The following is a 24,282-nucleotide window of genomic DNA, read 5'->3' as shown; positions in this document are numbered from 1 at the left end:
ATGGCCCTCCAAACATCAGTTTGCTGCACGCGTCCATGTTTACCCGAGCAGATGCACTGGAATGCTCTTAGATTGGAAGTCGGGAATACCGACTTGGAACTATTGACTTCCGACTTGCAATGGATTGCAGCATGCTTTCTCTCCCAGCTATTCCTCCTCCTCTTTCCCTCCCTCCCTCCCTTCGTTCTTCCTCTGTCACGTCACAGCGTGTCCTGCGGGATCCGGGAAATGATTAAGGAAGACAGTTTCAAATACCTTTCAAGTCTCTCCCTGATGGCACCGCAAAGTAGGTGGGCATGGAGAAGGTGGGAGTTGGCAAGAGAAGCATGCCGAGCTGCCTGGTAGAGACAGGAGAGAAGGTGAATTTAAATTTGAGTTTTGTCTATTCGTGTGTGTGGAGTAGAATTGGTGAGTATACAGTTTGTGTGTAGATGAGGCGGCAGAAATGACTTCTTGTATCTTGTTAGGTGATATAAGTGTGTGTTAAGTTGTGTGTGTGTGTTCAGGTTCATTAAGGTTCGTTTGCAAGGTATCAGGATGTCAGTGAGAATAACTATGTGTTTGTATGTGTTTGAAGTAAGAACAAGACAATAACAAGACAGAGAAACAGATAAGAGAGGAATAAGTAAAACAGATTGAAAGAGCAAATATGGCCTTTTGAGCTCCCATAGCAAAATATATTATCTCCATTATATCTGTAATAGTTCACATAGGAGAGTCTAGTTCACGGTGACATACATTCAGGGTCCCTCATTGTGACATGCTGCTCATTGTGGCATGACAGGGTGTGTGCATGTGTGAATACATATGTGTGTGTGTGTACGTCTGTGTATGTGTCTACGTGCTGTATGTGTGTGCACGGGTGGATGTGAGGGAGAGATAATGAGATCTTGTTCAGCTGAGGCCTGGTCTTGATCCCCAGAAGCCCTGGACTCATTTCAGTGAGAAACCTCTGAACGGAGTGAATACGAGACGGAACACCTCTGGCAGAAACACAAACTCGTCTAAAGTATGGTATCCAAATTATCAGCCTGCTACGCACTATAAGGCGACATAAGTCCAGGATGAGAGCCTTTGTTTTTTTTTGGTTCAAATAATACAAGAAACTAGAGTCTGCAGGGTTTTTCTTTGTGTCTACTGGGAAACAGCCTTTTCTGAGCTGCCCTTTTTTAATCTCTCAGCCTGTACAGCAGAAAGAAGGAGCACTGAAACTGAAACTGAAACTTGTTTTCATCAACGGCACAGTACCAGTTGGATGGGGGGTTGTTATGGGATTTGGGGAAGCATCTAGTTAATCCTCACTCAACTGACAAACTATGCTTCTTTTCACATCTGTGGCAACTATGTCCACATCTCAATGTCACTCTGACAACATTTGCTTATTTTGTAACAAGACTGCATTTAAATACGCATAAAACATACACATCTACCATGTTTGTGCCTCTGTAAATTAGGTTCAACATCACTTTGGCTAATTCTGACTGTAACCCCAGGGGGATTTAGGGGAACCTTTTTTCTAGCCTGCCCTCTTGTAGATGTGACTCACTGGTGTAACCCAAGTTTACATACAATAAACCGTTTGACAGTTGAGGGAATGTGTGAAAGCTGTGTGGTGCCCTGCAGACTCAGGGGACAAGTTTTAGGAATGAGTTGGAATTTGTTTTTTTTATTATTTTTCCAAAATAATATTACAGAACAGCGACAGCACCCTTGGTCTCATGGTTGTAACGTAAAAGCTGACGCACCTCAAAATTCTTATTTTTGTTTAAAACAACAAAGGTTGCAAGACAACACTTCATACAAGCCAAGGGTAACTGTGTTGAGACCAACATTAGCACTGAATGTGCTAATGTTGGCTAATGTAGCCTCCTAAGTCAGTCTGATTAGATCACTGCATTGGCACAGCAGGGGAGCTGAAGCAGAGGGCCCTGGGGAAAGACTACTGCAACAAAAAATAAATAAATAACATAAGTTTAAGTTATCAATACAAAAGTTGAACCTGACTACATTTTTTGCAGCAACACAATGGAACATAATCCGGTGATCTACCTTTCTTTCTTTCCTTCTTTCTTTCCATCATTTCCCCTCCCTCTACTCTCAATGCCTGTCAGCTAGCTTTCCGTGTGAGTTAGCCAAAGCTATCACTGTTCCCTTTTCTTTTTGGCATTGTTCAAACTAAATGGAAACAAGGTAATTAGCTTGTTACAATTAAAGCGAGACGAGCGGATGAATTGTAATCACCCGCAATGGAGTTCCTGCTTTCTTCCCTGCAGCCTCCAACAGGCCAGCTGAGCTATCCTCATTTGCATAATTAAAATATACAAATGATAATGGATTTTGTAGTCAATGTCCAGAGGCTGCAGAGGCAGGGATGAGAAGAAAATATGAAATCACAATAACAACCACGCTGGCTTCGCCTAGAGGGGAGGGGGGGTGGAGGAAAGGAAGGAGATGGGAAGAGAAGGAGAACATGATGCTACTGGAAAAGATGGAGGGAGTGAAATAAGGATGTGAAGATAATGGAGGATAAAAGAAGAAAAGAGAAAAGGCAGACTGAAAATCAGGGAGAGCAGAATAAAGGTGGACCAATTACATTTGCAAATAGCACACACGCCTGGCCCTGGCCTGCGTTGCCCTCCCTCTAGGGAAGTCTTTTGCCTGATTACATGAAATTGGGATAGAATTAAACATCTAAGAGTTGTCCTAAGACAAACCGAAATGAAATTAGAACCCGACTTCTTTTTTACCTTGGAGCGCCACAGAGCCGCACGACAGGGAGGGAAGGAGAGATGGAGGGATTTTTGCAATTAGGCGAGGGACAATGTCGGTGAAATTAGGCCTTAGAGCTGACTTCATACTCCCTCTGCTTTTTCTTTTTTTTGCGCTTTTCCTTCTCCTGGCTTTCTGTATATTTTCCTCTCTTTTTGCCATCAGAAAGTTTGGAGGCGAAACAGCTGTGATCTCTTGATGCTGATGTGGTAATAGGCTTCAGATATACACACACACAGAACCCCACTACGCCAAAATTCACATACACTTGTGCCCCGGTGAATTGGCCTGTATGGCAGCTCAGTGCACAAAGTGGCATTAGAGTGTTGTGCGCCGTGAGCGATGGGCATGGCCCCAAAATAACAACTGAGCGGCTCTCCAGTCGCCAAACAAACTTCTTTCCTCTCTACAGTAGAGGTTTGAGGGAGGATGTTCTTATGTAGTGAGGGGCCTCCTTAAAAACATGAGTGTTAACACCTTGCTTAGGGGCTGACTGAGATCCTCTCGGCCTCTCCACCAATTTAATTCTGCATTATATTTTGTTGCCCACTCAATGCTCCCATTCCAGCCCCCTGTGACAGTGATAACAGGCTATAAACAATGGATGGATGGATGGACATATCATATCTAATTTGATCTAATGTGAAAAATAAGATAGAAGATCTCTTTTTCTCATTTTCAACAAGTCTTCTAACCACTAAAAACACGACAGGTTGTTTGCCATTGCCTTCCAAAACCAACCATAATCGTCAAAACAACATTGTTTGTCTGAACTCATATGACTGTTGTTGAGATGTCTTAAGCGAAAAAGAACATTCTTGACTAACAAGCCTTCTATTAGCTCACAAGGAAACCTCAGCTAATAGCTGATGGAGACCTTGAGTTAGTGGACCTTGAGTTAAGGTGTCTGTCAAATTGATAGGACTTATTTCTGATCTGCCTCCCCATGCAGTTAAAGTTTGGTTCAATTTAGGCACAAATATTCTTGGTTAAAGGGGCCAAATTATGCTCTTTGTGATTTTTTGTTATTTATATACTGTTATGATTTTGGATATCTATGTTAAACATGGTCAAAGTTCCAAAACTTGAGGTTAACATGTGCTTTTGTACAACCAACCATCCACATCCTCCCAAAGAGGTTTTGAGGCAGTGGCATAACGTCATGCTGCTTCCACCTTTACAGACAACAGTCATTCTTCAAACAATCAAACAAGGTCATTGTCAGGAAAATGTGAACTTCTTTTAAGCTTTTGAACAAATGGCCAGTTTGTACCCCTCCATATGAAAGGAATGATTGTGTGCTGCATTTCTTCTTATTCCACATTTTTCCATCTCTTTGTGTTTACCTCTAACTCAAACGCTCCTTTGCTGCTTTACTTCTTTCCCTCTTCCTCTGTAGCCCCCCTTTTATCTCTTCATTTGGTGCTATTCCCCCGAAAACTGTATTAACAGCATGTGCGCAATGAAATGAAATGTCCATGGTGTTGTTTGACGGTTCCCTCCGTCTCTGCTTAAACAGTCATTTTCTCTGTTTTTCCCCCTTTTCACTCTCTCCTTTCATTCCCTTTAACACATATATTCTCTGAACTCGTTTCTCCTCCTCTTCTTTTCTGTCTCTTCTCTCTTTGCAGCCCTTTTCTTTGTGTCCATATTCACTTGTGCTTTTCTCCGACCTTATATTTTGTCTCACTGTGCGTATGTCTATACACAAATGTGTCGTTTTAGTATTTAATCTTTACTACTTACATTTTGTGCTTTTGTAGTTGTTAAGTGCATCTTCCTCCATGTTTATATGTTTGTATATATTTCCCCTTTTGCATCGCCCCCCCCCCCCCCCCCCCCCCCCTCTCTTCTTCTTTCTCTGTGCGTGTGTGAGTGAGAGCAATAACAGTGGCAGAGCTGTAAGTAAATAATGAGGAGTAATCAAAGTTAATGGAACCCAATGGGAGCCACAGCTTCTGTGTGTGGCAATAATCTCATTTAGGGAGAGAGGCAGATTTAGTGGATAATTGGGGCCTAAGTACTCGCTGATTCCCCTGCTAACTAACTAACTAACGGAGCTGCCGATGCTCGTTTTGTTTGCAATCACGCCGACACAGATGGAGCACAAACAAAGAGGAGACGTTCAGTGCTTTCCTTTGACTCAGCTTCTACTGTTCTTCTGGGCTTTTCTTTCTTTTTTCTTCTCAGCTTTTTGATTCCCTCCCCTCTCTATCCACTTTCACTCCCCCTTTATTTTTTCATGCCCTCTCCTCTCCTTCTTTCCCTTTTCCTTGTTTTCTTCTTTCTTTCCTTTCTTCTCTTTTTCCCCTTTATCTTGTACTCCTCTCCTCTTCCTCTCTCCCTTCCTCCTGCCCTGTCTTCTCATGCATCTCCTTTTTCTTTTTTTTATCTTGTCATCCCCTTCTTTCTTCTACTTATTCTTTTTTCTTCCTGCCTTTCATTTTATCTCCTTTCCTTCTTTTCTTATCTACTCCTTTGCTTCATTCTCTCCCTCTCCTTTCTTCTCGTCTCCCTTCCCTTTCCTACTCTTCTCCCCTTGTCTCGTCTCATCTCCTCTCCTCCTCCCCTTCTCATACCTTTCTTCTCCTCTTCTCCTTTCCTTTTCCTGCATCTTGTCTTGTCTTTCCTTCTTTCCTTTCTTTTTCCCTGTCACCTTCTTCCATTTCATCTCTTTTTCTGTCCCTCTTTCCTTCAATTTCATCTCATCTCTTCTTTTCCTTTGTTCTCCTTATGCACTTTCTCCTCTTTTTCCTGTCCTCTTCTTCCCTTATCTTCTTTCATCTCCGCTCATCTCCCTTGGTTCCTTTTCACCTCATTTCTCACTCTCATTTCTTTCTTTCCTTTCTTCTCCTCAGATTTCCTTTCCTTTCTCTTCATCTTGTCTTGTCTCATTCTTCTCCTTTCTTCTTTCCCTTTCCTCTTCTTCCCAGTTTTTCTTGCCTGTCATCTTGTTCTTGTCACTTCCTTTGTTCTTCTGCTCATTTCTTTTTCTTCCTTTTGTCTTGTCTCCTCTCCTTCTTTCATTTCAGGTCATCTCATCTCCTCACCATTGCTTCATTCCTTTCTTCTCATTTTTCCTTCTCTCCTGTCTTCTTCTCTGCTTATCTTCTTGCTTTTCATCATCTTTTCTCCTTCTTTCATTTCATCTCCTCTCATTTCAGTTGTTTCCTCTCTTCTCCTTTTTTCTCTCCCTTTCTTCTCTCATTTCCTTTATTTCTCACTTCTCCTTTCCTTTTTTCCTTCCTTTCATCTTGTCTTGTCTAATCTCCTTACTTTCTTTACTTTTATCTCGTCTCATCCCCTGTACTTTGCTTCTTTCATTTTCTGTCCTCTCCTTTCCTTATTTCCTTTTTTCTTCTTTTCTTTCTTCCTCTCCTCCTCTTTTTGCTCTTTATCTCATATCCTGATTTCCTTTCATTTCTTCTCTGTTTTTTATTTCATTTCTTCGCTTCTCTATCAACTGTCATTCCCATTATGTTTTCATGTCCTCTCCTCTCCTCCTTTCCTTTCTTACATTTCTTGACCTTTTCTTTCCTTTTCTCCTCCTCCCATCACTCCTTTTTTTCGTTCCTCTCTTTCTGTCTTGTCTCATCTCCTTTCCTCCTCTCCTCTCCTATCAAGTGTGTGTCTATGGCATAAAGAGAGAGAGACTTATGCATATATGTGTGTATTTGTGTGTGATGGAGTTAATGGAGGATGCTGTCAGTCGCACAGCGGGGTTCCACTCGCTCTTGGGAAAGACCAGCATGCTTTGCTCCAGGTGTGTGTGTGTGTGTGTGTGTGTGTGTGTGTGTGTGTGTGTGTGTGTGTGTGTGTGTGTGTGTGTGTGTGTGTGTGTGTGTGTGTGTGTGTGTGTTTTTATGTGCAACGGCCCCTGACTCAGAGGTGTCCAGATGTCATTATGGAACAACATTGTGTGTGTGCTGCTTCTCTCTTTGGCTATACTGTAGCATTGAGTCAGTGTTGAGTCTTAAACCCTCAATTTTACAGGACAGTCAAATAATTTACTCAGCATGATGACTGGAGCATGGCCAACATCTCTCTCTCTCTCTCTCTCTCTCTCTCTCTCTCTCCTGATCCCTGAGCTGATATCTTCCTTCCATTCTCACACTTTTACACCTCCATCTTTTCTAATTATCCATCTCTTTATTTCATCTCTATTTCTCTTGACTTCTTTCTCACTTCTTCCACCCCCCCCCCAATCAGTTTTTTTATGGACATGGATCTCAGATGAACATCTAAATACAAAAGGAAATTCACTAGAGAAATAATTAACAAACAGATAAAACATAAGCTACCTGATTTCCCCTGTCTCTATCTTCTGTTTACCCATTTCTATCATCTTTTATTTGTTTTCTTACTTTCTTTTTATCCTTTGCAAGTTTTAATTGAATTGAAAAGTGAAAAAATATTGAGAAGCTCCCTCAGAATTGGTTCAATATAACAGAATCTGCATTTCATCATAAACTGCATCATATTGGACAACACAGACTGAAGGATCAGCCTGCTACATTGTCAGACTTAAGTAAGAGTCTAACTCTTGTTATCAATGGCAATTAAACCTGCAATTCAGCCAGCATTAGCCTCGCTTTTGGCCTAACCTGCTGTGAGTCATCACTCTAAGAGGTTTTTCTTCTCTGACTGCACACAGCAGAGTTTGATCATTCGATGTTGTTACAAACTCATCAAGCAGAGTAATTTTTCCAGGGTGCCAAAAAGCCTTGCAGGTCAGGTCACATATTTAAAAGTGCAATTTGCAAAGCCTTCTAGCCATGTTTAATATTTTTAAGTGTGGTTATGCCACTGTGATTATAAGTATATGTGTGCAGTGTGTGTGTGTGTGTGTGAATGCATCCTGATGTGTCTGTCTATGTGGGCACACATGCATCGCCATGCGTGTTTGCGTGTGTGTGCACGGCTTACAGCAGCCCAGCAGGACAAAGCCAGACTGTAAAAGATGTATTTAATCTGAAGATATTAGACTCAGGTTATTTTTACTTACCAGCGCTCGGTATTAAAAAGCATAGTTACAGTTATTGTGCAGTCAGGAGGTAGTTACGTTTATTGGAGGGGACCTTGGGAAAGCAGGATGCAGCCGAGATTAAACAGGCTGTTTAATCAAGGAGTTCGCACACACACACAAACACAAACCGTAAACACATACTGAAAAGTCTTTATACTGAGTACATACAAACACATTGCACAATTACACTTTTAAATCTGTACAAATACAGTATAAACATGGACACCTCTAAAAATAGAACAGCAAAATCGGTTACACACACATACACTCGCAGGCATTTGCAAATACATCTAAGGCTTCTGAAGCTTATGTGCACAATGTTTCAGTAAAGTCCCCCATTACATAAATGAGCAGGATAAGATGCTTAGACGTTATTTACACAAGGGGCAAGAGAGGATTAGGATCAAGCCCTGTCAATCTCTCCTTTCGTTTCATTCTTGTTTCGTTTATTTATTTTTCCTTTCCTCCTTTACATTGTTTCCTCCCTTTTTCTTATTCTTTCTCAACCTAAATCAAACGATTAGTCAACTGTCAAACTTGTTGACATATCCACTAAAAAACCTTTACAAAAAGAAATCTTAAATATTTTTTTAAATCACCTTACTTTTGATGCTTTTTTTAATACTGTGTAGTGAACACATACTGTCAGTACATGATATATTTGCTAAAAAGATATGAATATTTCAGTAGAGCAGAATAGAATACTGTTGGTACCTCAGGCCTCCAAACAGTACAAACAGTATCACTAAGTGAGTCCGAGAGTAAATCGACCTCTGAGTCTGAGTGCTAACTGGAGCGACTAGTCATCCTGTCAGCCGTCCTGATTGGCTCATTTAAATACCGCTCAGGTGTAATTGGTTGGCAAATTAAACTGTCATTATTGGACAGGCGAGGAGGGAAAAAAATCACAGGGGAGTGACAGGACAAAATGGCCGCTGTTCCCTCGTGGGAAAACTCTGGGAAATAAGGGGAAAGCCTGACACACACACACACACACACACACACTCCACTCAAAAACGCCTAATGCCAGGTGTGACAGACAGATGAACACAGACACACACAGTTTGAGACCTCATTCTAAAGTATATATGATGCATGAACTCACTCAAACATGCATAGATAAACACAGAGACTAAGTGCACATACAAAGTGCATCTAAATTTGCATTTTCTTAAACTTTATTTTACTTTTCAATCCATTGCACTTACTTGTACTTGTGACTAAGGGTTAACAAGCAAATCATACCATAATAAACCATGGCTCACTGTTACAGTTTAAACTACTTGACAGTATATTTGTTGTATTTTATCTAATTGGAACAATGCGCAAGAAATATTTCATCAATATATGGTAGCCACCAGTGATGCAGGTATTCAGTTTGTTGCAATCTGCAACCTCACTGCTAGATGCCACTAAATCCTACACACTGCACCTTTAATACTAACAAACAGATGACAGCTCTAAAGCTCTCTGTTTTCATTCTTATACAACTATCTGCCACTTTTCATTTGTACAACTGAGTGGAACATCATAGATGTTTTTGAGGAGGAAGCGTCCAAAAATGTATGCTGTTATCACTATTTGTACAGTTCATCATGTACAAACGTAAACAACTGTTTCATATTTAGCCATCTTAGGAGGATATTTACTAAACCTGTTGCTAATTACCATCGGGGGTGCACAATTTTTTTATTTAGCAGGATATTTACTAAGATAATAGATGTGAACAAGCCCAGCCGCAGTTCAGCTGATTTACATGAAGTGCCTCTAAATAAGATCTGAACCAAAAGGGCACAAAAGAAACTCTTTTCTGCTGTTGAAATTGGAATATTCCTTGAAGAGATTGGTGTATTCATCGCAATAGAGATTATATTAAACTATATGTGATATATTAGTTAAATATTCTGATGTCAGCTAAAAAAGAAGCATGACTGAATGTGATTGAATGAGGTATGAACAATCTGTGGGAACATTTTGATTGACCATTCCATTTCTGAAAGAAAAGAAAAAGTCCAACGGCATGACTGGATTTAAAAAGCTGTATTTACAGTAATTGGTTTCTTTGTTACTAGAATAGTTATGACAGATTCTGAACCTTATATGTCTTAAAAGCTTCTCCTTGTCCGCCTTTTTCCAATTCAACAATCTGTTTGTATCATGCATCTCTGGTCCACTTTCTGTTTTGACATGGCTCAGTAATAAAACTGATGGATGGACGGTGACCAGACCTTCTCCAGGTGAACCCTGACCTCCCAGAGTGTGTGTTTGTGTGTGTGTGTGTGACTATGGCCCATCTGTGTGGGCTGTTAAGAGCCTCTCTCTCTTTGCCCTCTTATTCTGACCCACATCCTCAACGGTCAACACTGAGAGCACTCAGGCCCACGGGAGTGTGTCTCTGTTTCTGTGTGTGTGTGTGTGTGTGTGTTTATGAGTGTCAGTACATGCAGGGGTGAGTCTTAGGAGGGCAAACAGACACACACACACTGTTTTTCATGATCTCATCAATGGATTGTGAATACAGTATTAACGATGGCTGGATGGCCCCTGGCCACTACTTACTGAATCAGATATGTGACATGTGATATGGCTTCAATTTGAAATCCATTTGTAATGTAATATAGCAGTGTACTTCATGTGAAGGTCAGGACCAAAAGTTGGGTCATTGAAAGATCATAATTATTTTAAAGCAAGCGGATGGCCACAAAAGCAAAGTCATTTGCTCTTTTTGAAATTCTGGTAGACCGTGGATGGATGCTGTATATATTTTGAGCTTTAAATATGTTATATTTGCTTGAAAGTCAAACATTGAAAATATATTTCTACTTTACACTAGTGCAGCAACTAATGATTTTTGGAATTATAAATTAATTTGCCAATTATCTTCTCGATCAATAATTTGGCTTTTAAATTGTACAATATAAAGAGAAACATGCCCATCACAGTTTCCCAGAGCCCAAGGTGACATCTTCAAATCGCTTGTTTTGTCCAACCAACAGGCCAAAACCCAAAGAATTCAATTTATAAAGATACAAAACAGAGAAAGGAAGTGAGTTCTGACATTTGAGATGCTGAACCCAATTTTTATAATCAATAATAAGCATCATTAATGATTATTTCCTGTCAAGCTCTGGTGTGTCTTTTAAAACTTCCTCAAAGTGTTAACTTAACTCTGACGGACATTAGCTGTCCTGTCGTAAACTCTAGTAACACTGTTGATCGTAAAATCTGCAGAAAATGCACGAGAAGCATGACATTTTCCCTAATCTTGCTCTCTCTTGGAGATACACATACAGACCCCAGGATCCCCATATTCACTGGAGCAATAGTTGTGCTGATTGCTTAAGGACAGCTGGTCACTGCTGAGGGAATGGACAGAATGTTTTTAATATCTTTTCCTTTTTTCCCTAAAGAGTTGTTCCCAGTCACAAATCTGACTGATTGAGCTCTAGGCTGCAGTTGAGTAGCTTTGTTGTTACTAATATGCAGCAAACAATATTAAGTGGGAGATTAAAAATACTTTGCATCTGACCGTCACACAGTAATTACATGGCTTTAACTGTTACGCCTGGCCTTACTAGAGGATAGATACAGAGCTGGAGGTTTCAGCGGGGAGCGGAGAATGTTTTGCCTCATGCTATTGAACTATTAATATGTGGTATTGAATATGACATTATAATGGCCAACTGTATTCTGCTAATGACATGGTCCAGTGAACCATCTGTCTGGGGAACAAGAGGACAGCAGACATTAGATAGGCTGTCAGAGGTGATACACACACATACACACACACCCGATCATAGATACTTGATGTGTGCACAGACACACACAGAATCACACACAAGCTCACAGGGTGCCATTAAGTGCTGTTTAGGGTATAGCCTTTGCTTGGTGCGTGTTTGAGTGCGTGTTCTGGTGCACAAAGCTCAAATAAATGGATTCAATCCCTTGACGAACTACGTGTGTGTGTGTGTGTGTGTGTGTGTCCCAAAGCACTGTGCCCCTGTTGTGACATCATCTATGAATGTCATAATTGAGGGTCGGTAAATTGCCGCTTTTCCCCGCTCAGCGTCACCCCATGTGTCAATACTGAGGTTCAAGGTGACGGAGCGGATCAATACACAGAGACAGGAGCCATCCGCTGAATTTACAGCCCAGTAACAAGAGAGCCATGAAACTACGCTGCTGTAGCCTTCAACGAGCTGCTGGACGAGACTGCAGCGCTGCCGGCGAGCATTTGTCAAACATGCACGCCAGTGACTCTCCGTGGAATTTTGTTTTCTTGTTGTTGTTTTGGGGGGATAATTTTGGTGTGAGCTTTGCATCAGTCACAGCTCTGGGCAGTGCTTCCTTTGTAGATGCAAAAGAGTTTTCATTTGGATGAATTTTAGGCTTTTTTCTCTGTAGATGATTTGACTTATCATAGACGGAGAAGCACAGGTGAAACTAATAACGTTATTTCTTTGTTATTGTAGTTCATGTTTCTTTTAGTTGTCCCGGTAACTCGTGCATGTGAGCCAGCAGGGCCCTGGCAGTGAAACGTCAAAATGAAATGCAGCCATTATTAATATTCATAATTACACCCATGCTTCAATGATCAAAGTACGCACTGTAATTCAGTATTGAGTAATTTCATTTTAGGCTACTTTATATTTTTACTTCACTGCATTTTAGATGGAAGTATCCTTTTCACTTCACTTAATGTAACGGCTGTAGTAACTAGTTAATTTACAGATTAAGATGTAACATACATTACATATTGATTAGTTTGCTAACGTATTAAAATGCTGTAATAACAATCATATATAATAATATATAAATAATAATATGACACTATGAAAGGGGCTGTTCTGCATAATTGGTACTTATCTATATTTTCAATTTATTTCATTGACAATACTTATGTGCTTTTACTAAATGGATAAGTTTGGATACAAAAGGTCATATATATGTTAAAAAGTTGGTCAAAAGTCGCTGCAATCATTCCTCCTCTCCACTCTGGCTACTGCGACTCCACAATAAGAAATAAGGGACAAAATCCACAATCCTTGCCCGGTGCAAAAAGTTTTGTTGAAGCGAACATGAGGCTAGAGCAGTTTAAGTTAGTGGGTATCTTTGTCCTGACAGTTGCATGCAGGTTTAATAGGTACTGGTGTTTTGTCCAGGCACCAAACCTGTATGTCATTACCACAGTGTATCCCTCCACGGAACGAGGACTGTGGAGTTTGTCCCTGATTTCTTACAGTTTTGTCACAATAGCCTACATATGGGCATGTTGGTATTGTATTAAGCAAGACTTGAGTCTCAACCTATTCTTTAAGTGAAATTTTGAATGCATGACTGTTTCTGGTAAATGACTATTTTTGCACTGTGTATTCCTACCGTTTCTTAGAGGATCTGGATAATTCTTCCGCCACTGCTGTGCTTTTCCTGCTATGACATGTTTTTATGTCTGCTGTGAAAAAGGCAAAAGCTGTGTGTGTGTGTGTGTAAGTATGCTGTGCTTTTGACGTTTGTTCATCACCTTTACAGTGAAATAATGTAAAGGTACAGGCATGGATGGATTTCTGAATGACAGACATGAAATAAAGACACACTACTGTACTCTTCACAAATGGCAACAATAGAAAGAAAGCACTGTACAATGATACTGTACTGTATGTGCTATCTTGGGACCTTCAATAAACAAACAAAACAGCCATTTTACATTTCTTTGGGTTTGTTCACAGTGCTTGTGCATGAAGTCACATACATGCACGAGAGTGTGCACACATGTGTCTGTGTGTGTGCATTTATGAATTCATCACAGCAGCTACAGTGTCCAGCAGGCATGGATGTCACAATGATAATAGGTGAGCTGTGAAGGTGACGATGCCTGCCGTGTGTGTGTGTGTGTGTGTGTGTGTGTGTGTGTGTGTGTGTTCCAGGTGATGGATTAGCTTCATTTCCAGTGTAAGCCGTCTGTTGTGAGTGAGTGAGAGTGTGTATGCTTGAACCCAAGCAGCAGGAGGGAGTGTGTAAGTGATATGTGTGTCTGCTGGACCATGTGTGTGTGAGTATGTGTTTCTGTCACATTGTGTCTATTTATATGTGTCTTTACCTGCACGTGCGTGTCTCTGTAAGTGTGTGTGTCTGTGTGACAGTGGCTGAGTGATGGGTCCAGTATAGCGTGTAGTATAGCGGACAGACCCTGGGTTTCTGTGGCCGGGGGCAACGACGAGATGTGTGTACAATCAAACGTGTGCTGACAGGCGCGATGGACATCACACGGTTATGATGACCTCAACCTGCTGCAGGTAACACCCCCTCCATCACACACACACACACACACACACACACACACACATACACACTGAATTACTGTTGGTGTTTCACTTACTTTTTAAACTTGTTGTAGAAAAAGGCATTTGAAGAAACATTTGACCTAATATAACATTCTGTATAACATAATTACAGAAAGCACTTAATTCTGATTGGTTGGTAGATGCCAACCAACATTAGGACTAATTTCTTACTCTTGCTATGTCTTCCATTTCCTTCTCCAAAGACATTTTCTAAAAGCAACATGTTCAGTTCTCTGGACCATTTCAAATATTCTAATCAAGTACTGTAATTTGATATTTGTGATAGATATTTGCAGTTATTTAGCGGGTGACGGTCAGGGGAGATTAGAGGATAATTTCAGTTTATTACATCTTATTTTCACATTTTTGGTCTTCATTTCTATGAGTTATGATGATACTGTACCCACCAAAGTCACTGCTGAGATTTGGGAGCAAGGAGAAATTGCTACAAAAGAAGTCTGACAGGGCAAGAAACACGAGCAGTCAGACTGACCACTTTATTTGGTGGTAAAAATGAATGTGACCATACTTGAAATGTCTCAATACTTAAAAATCCCTCATTGCACAGGAAAAATATGCTACTGAACTAAAGCAAGTTCTTTAGGTCAAAGTTGAAAAAGTAGGTTGGTCTTTAAAAAAACTGTTATGGATGTTTACAACAAACAATTTGGGTCATCAGTTTGCATTTTCCTTTGGTTTCTCCTCCAAATAAGTTTGACTAACTCAGGGGTTTCTTTAAAATCCATAGTTGGTAAGAGCTAAAGAAAACATCTTGGTAGCTGAGGTGATGTTCAGTTTGACATAATTACCCTTTTCATGTGAAAATAAATCTGAAACCTTTCAACAGTTGAAAGTTTAAGATGCTTAAGCATTGGAGACCTTACCCCCATTAAAGAGGAGACAGAATTATTCTGATTTATTTAATAATACACAGTGACCTTATGACTTTTACAGTACAGACCTTTAACAAGGGCAGCCAGGACTGTGCGCAAAAAATATTCTTTGGAATATATTATATACATAAGTGTCTCATCTAGTCTGACAACATCTCCCTCATGGATAACATCTATTTGGTTTCAAAAAGTGAACTTCAAGGTTTCATGGGTTTGACTGCATGTCTGTTTGTATGTGTGTGTGAATGCGAGTGTGTGTATGTTGACATTTGTGGATATGTGTGTGAGTGTGTGTGTCTTTTTTTAGTCCCCCTGTGAGCCAAAAACAAGGTAAACGTATAATAATAACATCCTCAGAATGTATCTCCCCATCTTTCTCCCTTGAGCAAAACAACCCACACCACACACACCTCCTCCCTGCCTCCTCCCCCGGCAGTGCGAGGAGCGTCCGGGTGTGAAATGTAAAAGGGAGAACGCTGTCGTTCAAACTGTCCCAACGACCAGCGTCTCCCTTTCCCTCCCTCCTTCCCTCCCTCATGCTCTTGGTCTCTTCCAGCAACTCTACCTCATGTTTGTTTCTTACTCTATTTCTCTGTCATCTTTCTTTCTCTCGTTCCTCTCCCTTCCTCCCTCCCTCCCTCCCTCTCTCTCTCTCTCTCAGGTGGGCTGGCTGCTGCAGGTTGCAGGTGCGCAAGACCCCTCAGCCAATGAAAAATGAGTGCCGTCGCGCGCCGTGACTTTGATGAACCTCGCCGTACGTCGGCCTATCACTCTTCTCCATTTGGCTTCCCCCGGAAAAACTGCCCTGCGACACACACATACACACACACACAAGTAGCAAACGCTCTGGACCAAATATTTGTCTTGTTGAAGGAAGAGGCTGCGCTCGGGTAGCCTAAACACACGGTCAAGAGGGCCTTTTTTTGTCTGTGTGTGCATGTGTGTGTGTATTCACATAATACCCAAGATGTGAAGTGTTTTTGAGATTATTTTTAGACACGTCTGTTAAGAGTGATTCGACTTTGAAGTTAATGCACTGAAAAGTTGACTGAAGCTAAGTTAAGTGATCTTCAGCAATAGGCTGAAAAGTTTGGTGTAATATTCAGTATTTCCTTAGTAAGCTACATTTCTCAAGACAAGTCAGTACATTTCAGTAAAAAACAGTCCTTTCTTTGTCTGGTATTTGTTTTTGTTTCAAGGCCTTTTACACTTTCCTCTGTATGTTTACCTTCTTCATTTTCATGATTTTATGTTCTTTGTTTCTGTTACCAGGGTCATTGGTTTTGTTACAGCAAACGTTTATCATTTTTGTACTTGGGAAATCAATTTTCTTCTATCCATTTGGTACATTAAATGGCACCAAAATGCCCTTGAAAACGAGATGATGTATTGCAAGAGCTTTATCCTGACATAGCCTAATAAAAAATATCCATGAGTCTCATGGCCTGTTGCAATGTAGATGTGGTAGCTTGGCATTTTAAGAATGTTTTTTTGTTTTGTTTGAATTCATGCAGTTAGAGAGTTATTTGAACCTCAGCCTCCGCTGTTAGCAGGGCAGCAACAGAATGCTAAAAGATTGGATGTTCATTACTGCAGTGCTTCTTGGGACTTGGAGTTGTCTTCTCTTTGAAAGTTGTTATGGACCTAGTCTTGTACATCTGACATTTGTCCAAATGAATCTCGCCTAAAACCTATGGATAAAAATGAGGACACTTCCTCTGAAACAACCCCATCCACTTCACCACTCTGTTATGTGAACATTCCTTAAATGTCCACTCTCCCTCTATCTCTTTCTTTCTCATTCACAAACACGCACACACATACACACCATATTTTCCTCTGCAGAGAACATTCCTGGATGTTTGAGGAGATGTTGATGAGGAGATGAAAACAATGCACTGCTCAGAGGTCAATGTGTGTGACGCTATGCATGCTCACATGTGTGTGTCACAGACATTGTGTTTCTGGTATCTGCTATGTGAGCAGCTATAAGAGAGTCTGGGAGCTAATCCCTCCCAGTTGGTCCCTAATCCTGTTCTAATCCCTTTAAAACTCTCTATCAGCCTTTCAGGACCTCAGTGGGGTTAAATCTTGTCAAGCCGCATACCAGAAACACACACACATGTACATGCACACTCTTAAACACTCTGTACTGTTGGTTGAGTGTTAACAAGTCAACGTCATCCCTCGTAAGTTAAATGAGTTTCTCTCTGCTTCTTAAATGGGATTATGTTGAGGTTTTCTCACAGCAGGTTCTAGTTGAATGAGCCTCAGCTTAATCTCCCCATCTTCATCTCTTTGTCTGTGTATTCTCTCAAACTCACTCTTTGTTCAGAGTGACATGAATGAATCGTTCAAAGAATTAAGAAAACACCAGAATCTCACCTGGATATCAACATTGCTCTCTTAAAAGGCATTCACATTTTTTACACTTAAATTCAAGAACATGTTGACATATGAAGGATAAAAGACAGTATTCACATGTAACTGGCATTTCTTCTTATTAGCCTGCACCAGTGCTCAAGATTGGTGAACTGATCTGTAAATGTACAGTATATGTTCTGAACAACCAATAGCAGTGCTGAACCCATTTCACACTAACTTTGATGTCTGTTTTAAAGTGTGAAATCAAATATAATTCTAATAAAAAAGGTGCAAAAATGTTTTATTTGAGTTGAAAATGGTTGATTAATAAATTCGTCGGTCAACCAAAAGTAATCTGCAACTATTTTGATAACTGATTCATCTTTAAAGTTGTTTTTCAAGAAAAAATGCCAAACATTCTCTGGTTCCAGCTTCTAAATTTCTTCTTTTATTAGTCACAGTCAACTGGCTGTCTTTGGGTTTTGGACTGTTAGTTGGACAAAACAAATTTTTAAGCCAAATGCAATATTATCAAATAATATCACATTGGGATTAAAACAATTGTGATGTGCATTTTTTACTATTTTCTGATATTTTATAGACTTACCTCTTACCACTATAATAAATGAGAAAAAAATTCTGTATAGAGACAACATGCAGTGCATTATCATGCTTATATAATGACTACTTACCAAAGCAGCGTTTGTTCCTTTAAAGTTTGCTTGTAGTCAGTTGAACTCATAGATAGAGTTGAGTAGAATGCATTTTTATTTACAAGTTCAGACCAGAGCTACAGTATGTTTACAATGTCCAAGTAAACAATTTTAACAAACACTTGTCAGCTATAGTTAAACTATAGTTCTATACAGAGAACTATAGTTTATGTTTTTGACTATATTTTCCAATAAAACACATCACACCATATTGTCTCTTTTTTTGTACAATTTTATGTAAAAATGTCTGTAAAGTGAAAGAAGTACCCATTTTCATTATGCTCTGCATGCACAGACACACACACACTCCCTATAATCCTCTTGTCCCCCCCCCCCCCCCCCCCCCCCCCCCCATGTACACACACACTTCCCAAACAGACAAACGCATTACAGAAATGAAAAACAAGTGAGAGGCTGGAGGAGAGGGAGGGATGGAGGGGGAGGGAGGGGGAGGAAGAGGGGGACGAGTGAGATTTTATTTAAGTGTTCTTGTAAGCCATCTAAGATATTAATGTTGCAAAGCTACTTATCAATATTTAAGAACATAAAAGGAGTGTGAGGGCGGGGGCCGGAGGGTGGTTGTGTGCAGTGAGGGCAAACCAGGAGGGACCTGCACTCTCGAGGTGTGTGTGTGTGTGTGTTTGTGTGTGCGTGCATGTGTGTGTTTGCCAGAACCAGAAAACAACAATCAGAGATGAGATGAGGTCTCTCTGACAGTTAGAGAAGAGGAATTGCTCAGTCTCTGTCCCACTAAAAGCTTTTTAACACGCCCGCAAATATGTATATACACACACTGACACTCACACAAAAAGTGAGCGCTGTTAAGTGATGGTCAGGATGGTAAATACAACTGCTAATGCCTCATAACCACAATATACTTATTTTATGTTGTGGTTAAAATTTACTGATTTATCTTTATGAGTGTATTTATGCATCTATATATGTACAAATATATGAATTGTGTTTATGCAAATGTATGTATGCGTGTGTATAGACGTGTGGTATCAGTGTTTTCCCCAAAATGCGTCATTGAAATGTGGAAAGTTTCTCACTATTTATACCTTGATCTATTGCAATTGTAGTATTTATTATTGTTTATTTATATGATAAATCACATTTGTCCCAGAGGATTTTATAAACTGTAGAGCGTATAACATCCTGCTTTAAAGTCTCAACAGCAATATAGTGTATGAATAAGGATAAACTCAACAAAACAAACAAAAACAAAAAACTACTTTATCAAGAAAATCACTAAGAATCCTAACGGGGAGCAACAGAGGAGGAGAGGACATGTAGCAGGTACAACTATTTTCATATGTTTTAATACATTTTTTGGGTTTGATCAATCTAAAAAAAATCTGTTACACTCAAAGTTCCATTATTTAGTTCAGCTCACATATATACAAAATAATAAACCATTAGAACCTTGTCAGAATTACCTCTTCTTCACTGAGGCTATATGTTTACAGTGTGTGAAAATTTAAAAGACAATTTTTGCACATTTCCCAAAAATTCAGCTGAGCATATTTGGTCTCTTTGGGATCTCCTTTATGATAACAAATACAGCTGAGTTTGAGCTGCACATCATGACTTCATAACAACTGACCCACCAGTAAATAAGAGGGCTTTAAGAGTTTAAATAACTTTCTGGCTTTTCTTTTTGGACCGGACATGTAATATTATTTAACAAAGTGAAGAAATCATTACCATTGTCACCATGTCTAAATGAAGATGCTGTCTTACCTCTGCACTCTCCCTCTTACCTCTCTGCTGCGCTCCCCCCATCCTGCCGTCTGTCCATCCATCCCAAACTCTATTTTCTCTCTGCTACAGTCCCTCCCTAAACATTAGGAATCATCAGAGAGGGTGACGAGAGGTCTGCTTGCAGGAAGAGAGTACTGCAACCTCTCTGGAGAGAGAGAGAGAGGGAGGGAGAGAGGGGGAGAGAGAGTTTTACAACACTACAAAAATCCTTTTCAATTCTCTCATCAATTAAAACAAGACTAGGTCAAAACCCAGTATATGACTGGACCATGTGTGAAACGCTAGAGGGCTTTTAATTTGTAGGTTGCCTGGTTACCATCAGACATGGACGTTGCAGCATTTTTAAGATGTTTGTTTATATGTAAGTTTGAGTTTATTTATTTGTAAAGCACTTTTCATACAATAGTTGTAACTCAAGGTGCTGTACACATAAGAAACACATTAAAAATACTTGAAATACATTGCACCAGATTTTGGGTGTAGACTATATGGTGCTGTTGTAAGAAGGGTTGAGTTAAGATCTAGTCTTTTTTTTTTCTATGTTTTATATATTATTTCACTTACCCACAACCCGGAAAATAGTTTTAATCCAGTAACTATCAAGTTAATCTTTAATGCTGAGTGTAAATGACCCAAACACAGTGTGTTTCATGTGTGTAAAGTAAATGTATTTGTAAATGTATGTTTTATTGCTTTTATTTTATTTACCATAAACACAGAAGTGCTTATTTGGAAAAGACACTAGATGCATGTAACATGTGGAAATTGACAGGAAGTTACACTGGTGACAGTGCACAGACCCTCTCTTCTCAAACAGGTGTTTTTTGGATAAACTGACCACAATCTAAATCGTTACTTTCTCACCTGGAAAAAATATTAAAATTTAGTAAAGTGACATATATATAACAGTCCTACTGAGAAAATTACAACAGCTTAATCTCCGCCATAGCTGTCACTTGCGAAATGCATTCTGGGATACTTAGCTTTGGTGGCCTTCAGCTGGCTTCGACCAACCAATGGTGTACTTTCACTACACAGTCAGTCAGTCAGTGAGTGACTCAGTGACAGACAGATGCGGTTGTAGGGCTGTTGTGGTATAAAATAAACCAACATAAAGCTCCTCTGAATCCTACATTTAGTGTGTGTACGTGTGTGTGTTAGTGTACAGGAGACAAAGACATTAAAGGGTGAGCAGCATGAGCTGCACTCCGCAGGTGTTTGCCACCTCTGTAGCTTGAAACATTAGGACACACACACAAAGACACACACACACACACACACACACACACACACACACACACACACAGTGACCTCTGGACAGTGTTCTGTCTTCCTGTGTCTTCCCGTGTCATCTCTAGTGTTACACATCCAAAACACTTTCTGAACACAAACCACTAAATGATGGCTGCAGGGTGGACGAGGTGTGTGAATGTGTGTGTGTGTGTGTTTCTGAGGAAGAGAGAAAACAGAAAAAGGAAAAAGACTGCGTGAATGAGGGAAACTGTGTATGTGTGTGCGTGTGTGTGTGTGTATGATGACCCTAGGCAGGGCTAGATAGATGGGTGTTCTGACCTCCCTACAGGGGTGAAGGTACGCTTATTTACACAAAGCACCCTTAGGTGTGTATGTGTTTGTGTGTGTGTGTGCGTGTGTGTGTGTGTGTTTGATACAAGCTTCCAAACTTGGCATCACATAGAGCAACACATAAATACAAATGGACAAATAACGAAGATGTCTTTTTTTCACTTTACCTCTCTCTCTCATTTAGGTTGAGTCTACAAAACAAAGAAGTGGAAAAATAATTCAAAAAAGCTCTTGTCCAAAAACTCCTAAAGGCTCAGTGCAAGCTGAGATTTTACAACATTTTGGGCAGAGATGAGCGCTTATACAGTATATCTGATATGAAATTAATGCTGGAGACGGGAGTGATTGAATGAATGATATCCTTATCTCTGTCAATATTAGTGCCTTGCTCAACATGGGGCTGCACATATATTATCTGTCCAAACATATGTGAACACGTACTTCTGATCAGGTCAACCCAAATTCTAATTGACAGAAAGTTTCCAACTTTGTGAAAGACCCTTAATCCCTAGCATTTTGTTCACCATAACAAATTTACTGAAGAGGGGGAATAAAGCTCCCCAAGGTAACTCATTAGCTTCATTTGGACACTAATGGGACAATAACTTCACAAAGTTTGTTCCAAAAAAGTATTCGTATGATCAAGTCCTGTCTCATAATGGTCTGCAACCATGTCTCTTTTGTGGAGCAGTATTTAACCTCCTTTGATAGAGGAGGTTAAATAAAAGTGAATGGTGCAACACAGTTAATAAGTTATGATAGCTTCCTCCACTTTGGCTCTCCACCTTTTCAAAGGTTAACACTGTCAAGGCGGCTTGCTGTTAATGCTGTCAATGGTGCAAATTTGCAGGTCAAAGTTCACCAAAGTTTAAGTTTAAGGGATGACAGCAATTCCATTGGAGTAAATGGAATTCTCCACAAAATTTCAGTTTTAAATCCTGGTGTGTCCAGGCCTTAAGAGCCCTGGAAGCCCATCCAACATGTTTTGGATGAACTGGAACACCAACTGTGAGCCAGGCCTTATCACAGTAGACATCCAGGGTTGGACTTGGAAATTAAAACTATGATGATCTTGTGTTGTGACAGTGCTGACCACTGAGCCACCAGAGTGATAAATAGTTACTACACTCCTTGTTAGCTACCGCAACCAGGTATGAGCTGAAATTGGAATTGCTCTCAAAGCAGTCATTTTGAGCACTGAACCCCAAATTGCTCCCGATGGCTGTGCCATCGGTGTGTGAGTGTGTGTGAATGCATTAGATTCCCCTCCTGATGAGCAGGTTGGCACCTTGCATGGTAGCCATCAGTGCCATCAGTGTATGAATGTGTGTGTGAATGGGTGAATGTTGGCATGCAGCGTAAAGCGCTTTGAGTGGTGGGAAGACTAGAATGGTGCTATATAAGTGCAGTCCATTTACCATTTAGTAAATATTAATCTCTGAAGACTGTGTTAAATGTATGAAGTTGTTGTTGACGATATTACATCATTATTTATTTAATGTTTACCTTTAGCATGTTTATCGAGGGGCTTACAGTGATAAAGTTAAAGTAAGAAATCCACATGGCACATTCAACCACATCATACATGTCTGTTTTTTGTTATTTCAAGTCCTACAAATTAAACAACAAAATGTGTTGTTTGTAAGTGCCCTTTAAAATGACAATTAGAAGTGTTTTCTGATCTGACGCTGCTATCAGCAATGGCGACATCATTGGTGAGTTCCATCCAAAACCATAACTTTTCCATAAGTTTACATACATTTTCATATATTCTGGTGTTTTCATATATTTGAGACTTACATTTACCTCTTGTGAGTACTCAAAGTCCCGTCAATCAGCTGTTTCCAGCTGTGTAAATAAATCCGAAAGCCTTGACAACATCTTTCACAATTCAACAGCAGCTTTTCTCCAGCTTTACAGTATGCTTGAATAACAGCCCTGTCTGGTTTTTTTTATACTATATGTGAGAGAAATTTGTTCTACATCCAGAGAACCACATTGATTTGCCTCTAAAAGGTGAATAAATTGTGTATGTATTTTATGGAAACAGAAAAATCCATGCCGCTGTTTACAATACTTGCTGCTTCTGTAAATCAGAAGGTGATCAATGTGTGTATTGACTGATTCAACGCCTGGGTGTGTATCTGTATGTGTGTGTACGTGAATATGTGAAGTGGTTGTGTGTTTGAGGTCAATGCCCAAGTGTAACTTTTCTTCTCTTTTGGATTTTTTTCTGCATTTGAGTGTGTGTGTGTGTGTTGGCATATGTCAGCCTGCAGTTGTTTATGTTTCCATCTGTATTATTGTATGTGTACAAACAGGCATGTGATTCCTGTGTGCATTTGTGTGTATGTGTTCGAATGTGTGTGTGTGTGTGTCTTTTCAGCCCTACAGCGGGGTCATTTCTGTATTGACAACCTGCTTGTCCCTGTCATACAGAGAACATGAGTAGAAAGGCCATTCTCATTTAGCCTGATAAAGCGCCTGTGGCGTCATAACGACCTCTAGCCATTTATAAATCATACTTTAACATGAGGGAGATGGGCCTCTAACTGCTGACTGATTGCAGAATTGATCAAAATTACTCATTCATGAATCAGCCTAGTACTTCTGCAGTGTGTCGAGCAAAAGGAGACTAAATCTAACAGCATTTTGAAAGGTGAGACGTCCACGTGGGAAATAACACGGTGGTTATGATACGATAAATACTGTAGTACTTATATCTCTGATCTTATGCTTCATGTTGCTATGAATTTATTCCAGTGTATAAGTCTGTGAGACATTATGTTAGTACATTTAGTCGGTGACATTCCTTTCTTTTTTCTTTC

The 24,282-nt window shown here is 40.0% G+C and overlaps 1 protein-coding gene across 4 annotated transcripts in view; it reads right to left on the bottom strand.

Moving 5' to 3' along the window:
* skor2 (SKI family transcriptional corepressor 2) overlaps positions 1–24,282 on the bottom strand; it is a 117,249-nt gene that overhangs the window by 33,076 nt on the left and 59,891 nt on the right. For 3 of the 4 annotated variants that reach the window (XM_042395248.1, XM_042395247.1, XM_042395246.1), the window contains 2 exons: positions 19,870–20,015; positions 256–338 (listed from right to left, as the gene is read on the bottom strand). In XM_042395248.1, coding sequence (XP_042251182.1) covers positions 256–338; positions 19,870–19,907 — 121 coding nt within the window. In that variant the 5' untranslated portion in view covers positions 19,908–20,015. The remainder of the gene's footprint in view (positions 1–255; positions 339–19,869; positions 20,016–24,282) is intronic. The other variant, XM_042395249.1, reaches the window with a different exon arrangement.

The sequence above is a fragment of the Thunnus maccoyii genome, chromosome 19, assembly GCF_910596095.1.
Source record: "Thunnus maccoyii chromosome 19, fThuMac1.1, whole genome shotgun sequence".
Classification (NCBI taxonomy): domain Eukaryota; kingdom Metazoa; phylum Chordata; class Actinopteri; order Scombriformes; family Scombridae; genus Thunnus; species Thunnus maccoyii.
The sequence above is the reverse complement of the archived record's forward strand: the minus strand, read 5'-3'. Positions and strand labels throughout refer to the sequence as shown.